We start from the raw sequence: 15,401 nt of genomic DNA, 5'->3' as shown, positions 1-15,401 counted from the left end.
ACTCATCAGAACAGAGTGGGCGAGCTGACCAATCAGAGAACAGTGGGCTCACGGGAGGGGGGGCAGGAGCTCCAACAAGCCATGTAGGACAGAGAGTGAATACCATGGTGAATACACATACTATACAGAGATGCTGTATGAGAAACCAATGTGAGTTTGAAAGATTGCACAATATAAATCTATTCTAGTAGACCTCAACAATGGAATTATGAGCAGTAGAAATGGCCATGACATGGGACCTTTAATAACAAACCTCAACTTTAATTCTCCACCTGACCGCTAGTAGCCCTCAGTGTTTCCCGCCTCTGTCACTCACCTGCTCCTCATTAGCCAATCAGAGAGCTTCCTCGAGACACCCTCACTGTCTGCAGCTCTGAAGCATTTATCCTGTTCTAAAAAATAGCATTTATTTTATCCTCAAGCACTCGACCTGTGGCACTGCTTGTGTTACACATGTTTCGTGGAAGTCATGTGATACAGGGAAGGCTATAAATCAAGAAACAGGTCAAAAGATTGGGAAAATGTGCCCAACAATTCAACGAAATGTAACGTAGCCTACAAACCTCCGCAGGAAAGTGAAACACTCCGCTCTTATCTTTTCACTCTTGACTTGTTTTTCTCAACCTTGCATCACCTCCATTTCGGCTAATTCCTTGTTCCCAGCAGAGAAACACTGGACCGGATCAGACTTTATCCTGGTTTCCCTTCAGGAACTGGGGCAGGCTGCACGGATCAGACCTGTGAAACTTCTCCTCAACAAAAGTAACAGCAACAGAAAAATAAAACAGGACTTTAAAAACGTCCTATTTTACGTTGTATTTTAATCGTTTTGTGGCTACACTTCACACAATTCACGAGAGGAGTAAACTGAAGGTGCCCCGTTGGTCAATTTCACTCAGCGGGGACAACACACGCCGAGATCGGTGAGTTTGTATTCATTTTTCTTGCTAATTAAATATATTTGTTGTCAACATCCTGCTCGAAAATCACAATCAACACACTACAATATTTCCATACAAATTGTCTTCAATTGTGTTTTTTATTCCAATTTTGATACACTGATATTTTTTCAACATCTAAGTTACATAATTCACGAGATTTGATGCATAACATGCACCATGAGTATGGATCATCGCTATAGTTTACACTGAGATAAACGGTGTTTCTTGTACTATCTTGTTCTGGCAGTCTGGCACTATATCTGATTTCCACATCCATGGACTCACTGCAGCCTCTGATCTGCTGCCATGTTTGCTTCTTTTAGAACATTTAGAGAAAAGTATGTTCCACTTTATCAGAGAGAGATTTGCTCCTCAGAAATGCTAATGCGGAAAACACCAAATCCTGCTCGGTGTTAATACCTCTGATTTACTTGTAGGTGGATTGTTGGACCTCCAAATGCGTTTAAAGTGCTTAGTGTTCTGCGGTTAACTCTATAATATCAACTAAGAGGTTGAATATATGCATAAAATGTTTAGAAAAACTGATTTATTTATTTGTATTCACTGTCATACACATGCAGGAAGTATTCCAGTTATGCATTATGACTCTGTGAAGGGCACTTTACAACAATAATAATAATAATAATAATATTTCAACACAATGTCTCTTTAACAGATACTTATAGCTTTTTATAAACGAAAAACATCATTTATAATATCATTATTTCAAAAAAGTACCCATGCTGCCTCACAAAGGCCGTTCATTTATTGTGTGTAGTACTTGTAGATGTTTTCTAACGATGTTTTTATTTTACTCACTGAATTTATAATTTTAGTTGATGTGCTTTAATTTAGCAGCTGGTAAATGTGAAACTAATTGTTCACTATTTACTGGGTTAGATAGTTTGTAAAATTTACCAATCTAATCCTATTAAACAAAGTCCTCTCTTTAACCATAATATAACATCAAATGTAGTGGAGTAGAAGGAATGGAAATACTCAGTTAAAATATAAATGCCTCAAATACATATTTAAACTTAGTTACTTTTCTCCACTGATTATGTACAATGCACTGTTACCCTTTTTCACTGTCATGTTCTGCTCTGATTGCTGTTGTTTATTGTTTATTTACGTGTGTTTTTCTCCTCTTTCAGATGATAACAACAAGCCTTCTGATTGGTTCGAGCTTTGAGTGACAGCTGGAGGTTTGTCAGGATGGGCAAGAAGTTGGATCTGTCCGGGCTGACGGACAACGAGGCGGAGCACGTGCTGCAGGTGGTGCAGAGAGACATGAGGCTGCGCAAGAAGGAGGAGGAGCGCCTCAGGTCAGATACGATAATACTTCAAATGTTCTTGCATCACAGCGGCTCCATTTCCAACATCAAATAACACAAATACTCATTATAAAGTACAACTGCAACCATTAGTCCACTCATTCATTAAATGACGGATAAACGACAACAATTTTGATAATCGATGAATTGTTAAACTACAATTTCTACTATTCCTGACATTTTATTGACCAAGCAAATAATAAATGAGTAACAAAATAGTTACTTGCAGCTCTACTATGCTGTCTACCATTTCAGAAATTCAAATTCAACGGTTTTATTGTCATATAAGCACATAAGCTACAGTGTAGCAATGAAATGATTCTGACCCGAGCTCCTCCAACAATGCAACACCAGTGTTTCCCCTATATACAAATAGCGGTGCCGCCAGCCAGGTACCACACAAATAAATAATAAGTGGCGACCCTTTTTGATTGTTTGTTACGGAGATTTATAGTATTTGTGTTACTGTATGTTCAATAAAGGTGTATTTTGCTAAATCTTGAGACATTGGCACTGTATGTACTAGGCCTTCTTGTGCTGGCAGACACATAGAAACGTGCCTTAGCACCGCTATATGACTCCATCCTAGGGGAAACACTGAACATATATAATAGAATACAAAAATACAGATACAAAATAGTGCAAGAAGTCTATATAGCCTACATGTAAATAAAATATGATATGTACAAGAACAGAATATGAAACTCAATAATGTACATTAAAGGTGGGGTAGGTCATTTTGGTGAAACCAGCTCGAGTGCGCTAGAATTTGAAAATACTCAGCCGGAACAAATCTGCCACTTCCTTACAGAGCACCTCCTCCAACACACACGAACGCCCACATGACCAATGAGGGCACGAGATAAGTTTGTGCACAGACGGAAGGCTGACAGGCAGGTAGGCCATCCAGTTTGTTTTAGCCGGGCCGGCTAAAATGATTGGTCGTGCTTTTTACAGTTCTACAGCTTCCACAGATGACATTTCTTTAATGGATTTGTTGTCAAAGCGATTAAGATATTCATTGCTATCGGGATGTTAAGAGCATTCCATGGAATATAACAAAAAGTCTATCTCGAGCCGGTTTCTCAAATTTACATACCCCACCTTTAAGACAAAATTAAATACAGTTTATTGCGGTGATAACTATTTTTATGAATAATATATTGTTGAATAAAAAATATAAACTTTAAACCATATTGTAAAATCAGTCACATTGGTTGGGGCTCAGTGTGCATTCGAGGCATTTTTACATCTCTAAGGGTGTTTTCCTATCCTGCGTCTCTGCTCCGGACAGGAAGTGACCTCCCTTTCCTGTTGTACTCAGAATGGTTTCCTCAAAACTTCCCCAACAAAACAAGTTGGATCACAAAGACAGAATAAGATGCTAATTGTGTGGGAGAGACAAGTACATAATAGTAGGAAATGATTTGTCTGCTTGTCATAGGTCTGTACAGTCATAATAGTCGCGTCATTTCATTCTGACTCTTTTACCTGCTCCTTGTGCTTTTTATTCTTAACACAATATTATTTTTCTGCGTACTTAACCAAAAAAGCTTTTAGCCATCAGGGTACCCAATCAAAGATAACACACTGGACCACACATGCAAGATAAACCTAATGGATGTTATTTCCTAAAGAGTTCCAACAGAGCAATGTTCAAGGTTCAAGGTTCTTTATTTTGTCCTACGAACATATCTACAGCGTAGCTATGCCGATGACATTCTTAGGTCACAGGCTTCTCCAACAGAGCAACACAATAACACAGACAGATATCTACCCTATGGGACATTTGCTTAATGTGAGGAGTATATTCATTTTTTTGGTGATGGATGCTGTTAAAGTCAACTTGTTTTATATGCCTGACTTGCAACAACATCACACTTTGTTTTTCATGCCTTTTTTTTCTTTCCACTTTCAATGTCTCTTAGATTCAACTGCTTATTGACATCTGAAGTGTGAGCCTAGTGGCCATAAGACAGAAACTGCCTCTCTCCTTTGGGCACCAAGCCAAAGAGGTTGTAATATAAACAAAAACACTATTGCTTTTGCATCGTGTAAGTGGAGTCAGATTCCCTTAGAATAATACAAATGTGATTAGGATTAGCTATATTAGTCCTCAAATTAGAACTTGTTTCCTTTTTTCGGTAGAACAATTTGTGAGCTTTAAATTCAAGATATGTTTTTCAAAAGTGCTCTCGACGTCTTACTTGTACCTAAAATAAGAGCAAAATGAGAAAACAATGGTGAACTCAAACGGTACTAACAAAAAAACTAAACAAATCATGGATTCGAACAAAAACTTTCTTGTGTCATTTCCTGTATGACGTCCATTGACATGGGGTCATGTACCATTTCCAGATATCACATCTGATGGTAAACCCTTCACGTTATGCAGGGTTTGCACTGCTTCCTCTTGTCGCTTAGTGAACTCTGACTGCATCCTGCTTTTCAATTTCTTTCTCTGACACCCTCTGGGATTAAATCCAGGAGCCGCTCTGAATGTCAAACTGCGAAGAGTGATAGCCAGGCGAGGGGAAGAGTAGAAAGGAAAACAGATGAGAGATGAAGACGGCACTGAAGTTTGCTTTTCTTGTTGTTAGGGTTGCAAGACAGGGCCTCCCTTCTTCTAATGCAGAGAGGACATGTCTCTGCTGACTGATAGCAGCATTATCTTGTAACAGTGTGTGTGAAAGAGAACTGAAATATCACACAGTTATTGGTAACAGAACTGATATCAAGCTAGATAAAATATTCCCTCCCTTACTCTCGAGGTTGTTGCATCAGTATAATTACTGCAGGTCATTTTACTCATAAAAAAAGAATATTTTAAGATAATATGCATGTGTCTTTCATCAGGGGGAGTCATGAGCAGAGATAAAGGTTTTCAAAACTGCAGTAAACATTTTATTTGTGTTTGTTATTTTACCTAATGACTTATCACACATACTTAGTGCACACACAAATTGTATTTAGATGTAATAAGATGTGAGATACGCAGACAAACGTAACTATGTACCCTTCGAAAAGGTAGCATCTTGTGTGATTGTTATCTAATCAGTTAATGTGCTGAGAAGAAATAGAAAATAATCATACAAATAATCTTATTTCTATTCTTGTTTTATTGATAAGATAAGATGAAACCTTTATTAATCCCCGAGGGGAAATTCAGTTGTACAAAGCAGCAACAGGGTAAGCGTGAAAACACAGGACAGCAAAGATTCACACAGATTAATAAAATCAAAAATCAAGAAAATCAAGATTTTTTTTTAAATGATAATAATAATAAAAGACTGAAATAGGAGATGAGTAAAAAACTGTAAAATAACTGTCAGCATATGTACATATTTGGTCATCTAAGTTATAAAGTACGGAATAAGTTAAAATTGACGCAGTTTCCCTTTTCAAATGTCTTTTTGAATGTCACATCCAACCAGGATGAAGTCATTATTATTTTAATTACTAATTAAAAGATTTCCAGATTGGTTCTGTATTTTATAAATATGCATATTTAAAATTGTTTATTATTTGCCATATATTTGACACATAATCCCAATTTTTCATGCTTATGGAATTAACTTTGATATAAATAAAACTCCGTGTTATATTTCCAATACAATATTCAAATTACTTCCAAAAGAGAGAAAAAAATATATATAAATAATTTTAGGATTGAAATCTGGCCTAAATCCAATAGGACCGACCAACCAACAAAAAAACAATCAAAAAAACAAATTACACGAAGGAAATGTCTCGCCAAAATTAATTTCAGCCACAAATCATGGGAATAAATAATCTCAATTATCCTCTTTTATGCTGGAATCTTCCAACACAATAAAAATAGACACACATACATGCAGCTCACATCATTTTATGGGTTTGAAACTGACTTTTTGTGAGGATTATTGCAGCTGACAGCTCGAGCCCCTCCTGCTTGTTCTCGTTTTACGCCCGAAGATAGAAAGCTGCTTTAGACGAGGCTGTGTGAGGACGAAGCTTCTCTTCAGATAAACTGTACAGAGTGAGCGGATCAACATCTACAGCGTGTTTCATGCCTCTAAATTATTCAGATGAGAGTCAGAGAGATGATGAATGACTGCTGTTGTTGCATCTTCCTCTGTTGGCTCCTTAGCTGCAGCTTTGTCTGCTGAGTTGTGTTTATGTGAATGGATGTTATTGTGTTCATGTTTATTTCTGCAGGTTACTCTGCTATCCTCCTGTGCCTGAGTTATTAATACCTTCCCTAATGGAGTGTGCTGCTGAAGTGAGAGGGCAGCTGAGGGTCACTGTCAGATATTTATAGTTTGGAAATCCCTTTCATCCCCGACTCACATCATTTCTAAAGTTGGAAAAGAATAAAACTGTCCCACCAAGGACGGTCCAATGCATTTGTCGAGGTCTTGGGGATTTAAATGTTCAACCCAATAGTTTAACGTTGGAGCATACGGTTTTTAAAGGTCAATTATCAATTCACTTTAAAACATCCATATCAGGAGGCAAATGTCCTTGAAGTGAATACCGTCTCTACAAATCTCTGTAAAAAGGAAAGGAGGAATTCCTTTTTGGCCTTACATTTAGAATTACATTTAAAACTGAAATAAAATAAACGTTGTAACCCACAGTGGCTCTTTCTGCTGCCCCTGTCCTCCGTCCTCGTGTTGTCAGACTCCATCAGTCTGCTGCAGTAATCACCTATAAATGATTCAGTCGTGGCGGGTGCTCCTGCCGTCCTGATGGGAAAATAACGGATTTCTGTGACACTTTCCTTCCAGCGCTACTTACACAAGTTCCAATTCGTCTCTCTTCTGCCTCCATCCATCTTGTTTCTCTACAGTAATGTTGTATTCTGTCACTATAAGTCGCAGTCGGCCATGTTTGCATCTGTTTGAGATGTAGCGATTGTTCATGTGTACGTGGTTGTGGATGCTTTGAAGTTGTATTGCTGGGCAAGCTACATGCATGGAAGTAGTATTATGATAAACAAGGAAATGTTTAATTTTGCTTGTGGTATTGTGAAATCTGCTGCAAAACTATTCTTTACAATTTTTGAAATGTAGAAAACTATTTTTTTATATATTTGTAAAACAGCAATAGTTTTTTATGGACCAACTTTGAATAGTGTACTCAAAGTTAGTCAAGTGTTTTTAGTAAGTAAAAATATGAACATCTTAAGGATTTTTATATCCTATGTACCAGCACATTAACAGCATTTCCTAAAACTGTTATTTTCCAAATAACACATTTCTATATTGAAGCTTAATTTTTAAACCAACATAAAATAAAAGCCTTCAACAAAATAAAAAAAATGAAATGTTTGTATTTGTAATTGCATAAAAAACAGTCATGTGAGCAAAAGCTCCAGATCAGCCACTTAATGGACCTTGTGGCCTTTTTTTCTTGTACAATAATAAACATTTATGGTTCCCCACTTCGTAGAAAAGCTCCTGCTGCTGCAGAGGAGAACAAACTAATGTATTATTCAGCACGTCCGCCTGCTTCAACCTTTACATGAGCACAGCAGGTGACATTTAAATGAATGTGAAGTGATAAATGCTTTGTTCAAATATTCAAACAAGACATTTATGGATGATAATTTGACTTTTAATAAGAGCTCTGACTGCTTCTCGCCACCTTGGAATGAATAATGTATGTTAATATAAGTCAGATATAACCACCAAAAAAGGCAAAGGCTTAATAGAACTTTGATTTTCATATTTAATTAAAACATTTTTTATATATTCATGTTTTATTACATTACATGACATGTCACTTGTTAGACTCTTTTATCCAAAGCAACTTACATACTCAATACGCCAATCCCCACAGGAGCAATTCGGGGTGAAGTGTCTCAGGGACACAACGACCTGCAGTGGGGTTTGAACCTGACCCCCTGATCCGAACACCAACGCACTAGTCCACTGCGCCAAAGCCTCCCTTACGTTTATATTTGTTTATATTAAATTGTACAATTGTTACATTTCCTGATTTACCACACTGTATGTATCTTTCAAAATCTGAAAATATTTTTCAATCATCATTTACCATTTGTAATAACTATAATATAACTAAAATAACGACTTTGCGAAACAATTTTAAGCTCATTTTCAGGTTCATATTTGTATTTTGTGCCTCTAATGTGACATGTTTACATGCTGTTCAAAGGACATAATCGTGAGTGTTACATAGTGATGTCACTACGTTACAGAAGTAATCAAAGGAGTCCAATGGAAGCGTTTCAGGCAGGGGGGGAGTGAGAGAAACTCCCTCTGGAGGGGACTTTGGGATTTTAGCCTCTGTTGACCATTAACATGCACAAGAACCTTGAACACACTACAGGAAAGGGAAAACCCAGAATATCATTAACAGTTGGCAGAGGTCAGTGTGACTGGGTGTGTTTGTATGTACTTCATGTCTTCAAATAATATCCTATTTGACTCGGTAAACTATCAGAGAGGAACCACAGCCACACACAAATATGTAATAGTATTTTCCCGCTGTATAACTCTCTCTCTCTCTCACACACACATTTATGATTTCACTATCATCCTCCCTCTCCCCTCCCCACAGTGATCTGAAGCAGGAGCTGGATGAGGAGGGCAGTCGCTGCCTCCTGCTTTCACGGCAGAGCTGCTTCAACCGGCGCTGCTGCATCCGCTGCTGCTCGCCCTTCAACTTCCTCCTCAACCCCAAGCGCCCGTGCCTCGACTGCCACTTCAACGTCTGCAAGGCCTGCCGCGTCTACAGCAAGCGAGACAAAACCTGGCTCTGCTCCGCCTGCCAGAAGAGCAGGTAGGTCGGGTGGTGAAGTAGTGTTAGTGTCTTAATACAAATAGAAGTAGTGTTGGTGGTGTTATTGTTGGTAAATGTTGACTGCATTTATATAGGTATTTGTTCAGTCTTTAGAACCCCTCAGTCAGCATTCACACACCAGAGGCTGCCTTACAAGTGCAACATGATCGAGGAAACTGTTGGCCATCAGGAGGAACTTGGGGTTAAGTATTTTGTCCATGGCGACTTGACGGCTGGGGCTGAGATCGAACCCCCCTCCTTCTGATTGGTAGACGACCACCACAGTCGCCCCTGTGGTGTAAGTGTTAGTAGTTTTTATTTTAGTCTTAGTGTTAGACGTGATAGTGTTGGTGGAGCTTCTGCACATGGTGTGTGCGTACATGAGACTAGACTAAGGATGAGAGGGTGACGTCAAAGGTTATTGTGCTATTTCTGCTGCTGGAGAGAAGGATTTGGCACTTATTACTCACTACAAACTCACTAAGATGGAGAGCAAGATAAAGTTGGTCACTGGCTAAACTCCGTATAAATGCAAAAGTAACTTGATCGGAAAATATAAATACATTATTGGAAAATGTATTCATTGTTAGGAATTCTTCATGCAAAAAATGCATGCAATGGAGAATCTCAGTGGTCCTCTTAATGATGAAGACGGATGTGTATAAGGAGCGATGGCAGTCAAACCTCAGTTATCTACACTTTACTGTTCTGTTTTAATGAGATGACAACCACAGACTGCAGGAGTTACCTAAAGGTGTTTCACCCTTGGAGACTTCCTGTCACATCCTGTCCACACACTCCGTCCGCTCACACACACAAAGTCAGCCACACAGTGAACAGATGGTAACTCATTAAACATGCTGACATGAATATCTCTGCAGCACCCTACAGCTGTCATTCCTCATCATTCAATTATATCCCTGTTAATATTAAAGTAACACTTGAAGATGAGACAGACATACATTAGTCTGCTCATGCACAGAATTATATGTTGTTGGAATATTGACATAGAGGTATTTTGTCAAAAATATTGTGATATTTGATATATTCCATATCGCCCAGTCCTAATACGGTCACACCGATATAGAAATGACCAATAAAGCAACATATTTTGACACCTATTACTGTGGTTTAATTCACTGAGGGTGCTGTACAGGTGAGAAGATGTATTAAACCTATTTTGAAAGGATCAGAATTATATACATTGAGTGTATTTGAACTTCCTGTCTGTGTCTCTCAGGTTGTTGAAGACACAGTCACTGGAGTGGTTCTACACTAATGTGAAGACGCGCTTCAAGAGGTTCGGCAGCGCCAAAGTGCTGAAGACTCTTTACAGGAAGCACCTGGCGGAGCACAGCACACTTTCAGAGTTTACAGGTAAACCAATCTGTTTATTTGTGTTGTGGATAAAAAACTGTTGCAGTCAACTTTGATGATATGAATTAATTTGTGGTATGTGACGCATTTTGAAAGGGTTCATATAGCCTGAATCTGACCCCTTCTGATCTCTTCTACGAGTGTAATCCCACATTGAAAATGTTTAAACGGATTACTGTAGAGAGAATCTACCCTTATGAGAAGTGATAGTGTGTTTCTTTAAGGTTGTATGTGTTGACCTACAGTATGTGCCTGATTTCTTTTGTGTGTCTATACATCCATGTGTTTGATATCTCAAAGCAGTGTAGAACAGGAAGTTGGGGAGGAAATAGGATTGAGCTCTTGCTTGGCTTTTATCGTGCATAACTTCTGCAGATTATTATTTCTGCTGCCAGATCCCAAGTCTCTTTTTACATTTTGTTGGCTTCCTATTTCCTTTGTGGAGGAAATGCAAATAATAATACTACCACTACAGTACGGTATGAAACAATAAGTGTAGTGTAATACATGAAGATATCTAAAAAATAGCAAAGCACATAAATAAATCAGAGAAGAGTTTAGCTGGAGCCACCCAACCCTGAAAATGCTCTGGTGGTACTACAGTGTCGTAAATAAGACCATTCACCAGGCAGCACATGCTCCAACATGAATGGTCAGAGCGGTGAGGAGTGCATCTGCAGGCCTTCACTTCAGAGTCTCTGATCTGCTGCAACAGACGAGGGATTTCAGAGAATTATGAGTGATTGTGGAGGCGAGGTCGCGGCTGCAGAGGATGCAGAGCTGTGACCCCGTGGGAGGAGGACTGATGTGGGCTGGCATCAGGCCACCGCTCAGCGTCTCCTTCTGGTTTACCGTTTTCATTCTCCGCTCACAAACACACACTGTATCATACAGTTTGTTTACGACTGACCTGCAAAGCACTGTTTTCATCCAGCTGCCAAATGTGCATCTGCACAGTCTGACTCATGGAAAACTGACCTTACTTTGCATAAAAACAATGTGAGCTGCATGAAAAGCATCAGAATGAATAGAGCTGACATTTAGGGAAATAGCTGTGGGTAGAGCATCATCCTGTTAGATTTCAACCCAGTCTCACGGCATTTCGTGTTATAGTCACGAAATTAATTTAATCTATTGATTCGTGTTCACCAATACGATTTTCACTTTTTTTCGTGTCACACAGAACGATTTTAAAAGCAATGTATTTCTATTGGTAGTATGTTTCGTGCCTGCACTACGTCTTTTTGTCCGGTCGGGTCTTGGAAGACCAGAAAACATGTTCTTGCTCAATATCTTACCCTAAGCCTAACCCTCTTATTTTAAATTGTATAATGTCGGAGTTTTTTTGCCGTCAGTGAGGAAAAGAAATGGGGCTCAGAGCCTCAGGATACTGAAATCTGTATTTAAAAAAAAAAAAAATGTTCCTTCTAATTTGTTCTTATTTGGTGCAGGCACGAAACATACTACCAATAGAAATGCATTGCTTCTAAAATCGTTCTGTGTCAGAATACTGAAATCTGTATTTCCTTTAATGAGTTTTTCCTTCTAATTTGTTATTATTTACATTGCTTTTAAAATCGTTCTGTGTGACACTAAAAAAATTGCGAAATCGTGTTGTGAACGCGAATCAATAGATTCATTTTGTGACTATAACACGAAATGCCGTGAGACTGTGTTGTAGATTTGTGTTGCAGTGAAACATTTCCTCCATCACTGCTACAGCCCCGAACACAGCTCAGAGACATCCTCCTCTAAAGAGTGGGATAAATAACAAAGTGACCCTGAGGAAGAGATGTACAGAACAGACAGCCGAACATTACTTAGTGCTTATTTTGCATGCAGCGTTGAAGTGCGGACATTGAGAGCAATAAAGAAAGCTGTCAGAAGTCAGAATTAGGTTAATGATGGGCACAAAACCAGACATATATTTGGTTAGGTATTCATCAAAGTCTTTTTTTGATCGTTTATAAGGACAAACAGACTAAAGTTCTACAGCCATGCTTACGGATGTGAGGCTGTACTCACAGTAGTGATTTTAGCAAAATTCTCATGTCAGAATCTTACATGCTCACATATCGCTCAACATGCAGATATAAGGTTTACCACCTGAGTTGAACGCACAACACAACTGACGCTGATAGGAATGTAATATGAAAATAGGCCTATTATGTTATAAACCAATACAACTTTAGATTTTATGATGGCAGATAAAAAGTTAATGGTTCAACAAAGCACTTATAAATCAGTCTAAAGGGGACAATGTCCGTGTATATATAATTGCATTTTATACAACTAGCGTTGACATTTTAATATAAGGGACTGCAGAGGTCATGTCACAATGTGGGTTTTAAAATGTTTTTGTAGGATGACATTACATGCCAGGCTTTTTTTTATCATTTTAGTTTTATATTATTGTTCCTACAGTATTTCAAGTTTTTATTAAAGGATCGTTATAATTTAAATGCTGTACTGTATCCAAAATGACCTATTATAAATGTACGAAGCGCATCACATTAGCATTATTTGTCTAGTGTAAAAGTATATATAGAAACTAGGGATGGGAACGATTAATCGTATATTAGAATATTCTAAATTATTCAGGTATTAGAATATGAGTTATGAATATTTTTATTGTAATTTTTTTGGGAGGGATACCTAAATTGATTACATATGATCAAATGGAATAAAGTGTGTTAGGTCTAAAGGTGTGTTTTGCTCCGCTCACCGGTCCCTCACAGCGGGCAGAGCTGCAGGTGCTGATCTCTCTCTCTCTCGCGTCCGGTTATATTTCACTCGCGTTTATGTCCAAATCCATCAGATCTAGCTAGTTCTAGCCAATGATATGGCTGCTGCCCCTCCCTACACGCAGATCACGCAGACTCAAACCTCATCTTATTCCCAAATTCCAGCTGAGAGTGTCTTCTCTACAGCTGGCCTGATTGTGAATCGCCTCCGCACCCGCCTTTCCCCTGAGTAGACATGTTCATATTCTTAAACAAGAATGAGTATTGAATAGCTGCATTCTGTGCATAGGCCCTGTTATAGATTGTTCATCTCTGTTGTAATAGGTTTACGTTAACCTAACCCGTTATGTTGTTCGTGTATGATCCCTCTTTAATTTAAAAACCAAGTTGTGTTTTAAGCATGAAAGCTGTAGGCCTATAGCTGTCAACTGTTCAATGAATTTGACAAATTCGACTTGGTTTCTATACTTATTTTAACATGTATTTATTTATTTTTCAAAATTAAATTATTTTTTTGTCAACATTTTACCCACTTTTTTTATTTTTTATATAAGATATGTACATTTCGGTTAATCGGTTAACCGTTTTTTTGGGGGTCGAATATTCGAATATACATTTGCTTTCAAATTCCCATCCCTAATAGAAACGTATTACATTGACACAAAAACACTTGAGTGTAAAACCTTTCTGAGAGTCTCATGGTGCCTTTAGGGTCACTGTGACCTTTTCTGATCATGAGTCTTTTTCTTGCCCCTGTGCTGCAGCCAAATGTGTCCAGACTCATTAGATGTTACAACACAGATGTCCACACGCACGCACAAACGCACGCACGCACACACACAACCATATATTTATACCAGGGGTCACAGAAACACAGTCCATGCTGCTGTCCATGAAATACGTCATTTTGTCTGCAGGATATCTCAGATCAGTGAACTCATGCTTGCCTGAAGAGTGTTCAGCAATGACAGAGACGAGTGCTCTAAATAACAAATATATAAATAACTACAGTTCACATCGTTTGATATAAATCCTCTCTTTGCTCGTTAAAATGATTGGAAGTGACCTTGTGTTCTGTACTGTACCTCTGAACCAGCGCACAGATCAGGTCGCTGGTAATACCACATGTTACGCCACGCTAATGCACTTACATAACCACAAATGGCTGCATTGTTTAATGAATATTTACACGATGTGAAAAGAGCTCAGGGCTCAGCATTACAAGGAGAAACTATCCATGGTGTGACAAACCTATAGTGGCAGTGTAATGACATTTAAAAACAAGTAGCAATACAAACCAGAATAAAGGCAGGCTTGAATTAATATAAGATTTAAAAAGTGAAGAATCAAATTATGCTTCTTTGTCTAGATTCATGGAATAACAGATATCTTGCATTGATTGAGGAAAACCTGACAACAAATGAAACTTACTTATGATGGCAAAAAGTCTTATCAGTGGACAATTTATTTCAGATTTATCCACAAATAAAATGCAAAGTAATTATAATCATTATCTTTCAGTTGCACAAATTGTGAACAACCAAACGAAACGCACAAGTGAAGCTGTTTTGATTAGTGTGTGGTGTGGGTGCTAATATTAGAAGTAGGCTGTGCATTTGACCTGTACATGGACATGGCTTTCCACGACAAGTATATCAAATACCAACCACTGCTCGATGTGATAACCAGCTTTGGGTACAAGTGTAGATATAGCATACTCATATTCGGAAGTCTTGGCCATGTATATAAATGCACCATGATTGGTCTGAGAATTGCTGGAATGTCAAAGAGAAAAGCCAAACAAATTGCCAAATATTGCTCTGTTTCAGCTATTATTGGCTGCTTAGCCGTGTGGAGAAGGAGATGCTATGTGTTCCCCTAAATGTTCTGTGCTGCTTAGCCCCGATATATTTGATTCCTTGTCTTATGTAATATAATTTGTGGAACCAAATAAAGTATGTGTGTGCGTGTGCGTGTGCAGAGGGCAGCGGCTACGAGGAGAGTATCTGCAATGAGGGAAGCATCAGTGGGAGCGACTCAGCCTTCTACAGACAAATTGAAGGTGACGATATGATTTATATTGACATTACACATCCATGTTTTTACTGCACAGCTATTTATTTTTGTACTATTTTTAATACATTCAGGTTTTTAATTAAATTAATCAATCAATCAAACTTAATTTATAGTTTAATTTTCCAAACGAAACGTAACACAAA

General features: G+C 38.3%; 1 protein-coding gene across 1 annotated transcript in view; it reads left to right on the top strand.

Annotated features, from left to right (window-relative positions):
• Positions 1-569: 569 nt before the first annotated feature.
• The window catches only part of myripa (myosin VIIA and Rab interacting protein a), a 27,574-nt gene continuing 12,742 nt past the window's right edge, over positions 570-15,401 (top strand). Inside the window, exons 1-5 of the mRNA XM_010775742.1 lie at positions 570-923; positions 2,096-2,266; positions 8,840-9,061; positions 10,302-10,438; positions 15,164-15,244. Coding sequence (XP_010774044.1) covers positions 2,157-2,266; positions 8,840-9,061; positions 10,302-10,438; positions 15,164-15,244 — 550 coding nt within the window. The 5' untranslated portion in view covers positions 570-923; positions 2,096-2,156. The remainder of the gene's footprint in view (positions 924-2,095; positions 2,267-8,839; positions 9,062-10,301; positions 10,439-15,163; positions 15,245-15,401) is intronic.

This window comes from Notothenia coriiceps, unplaced genomic scaffold, assembly GCF_000735185.1.
Source record: "Notothenia coriiceps isolate Sejong01 unplaced genomic scaffold, NC01 NC01_scaffold00016032, whole genome shotgun sequence".
Lineage (NCBI taxonomy): Eukaryota > Metazoa > Chordata > Actinopteri > Perciformes > Nototheniidae > Notothenia > Notothenia coriiceps.
This window is presented reverse-complemented; position numbering and strand designations above follow the sequence as displayed.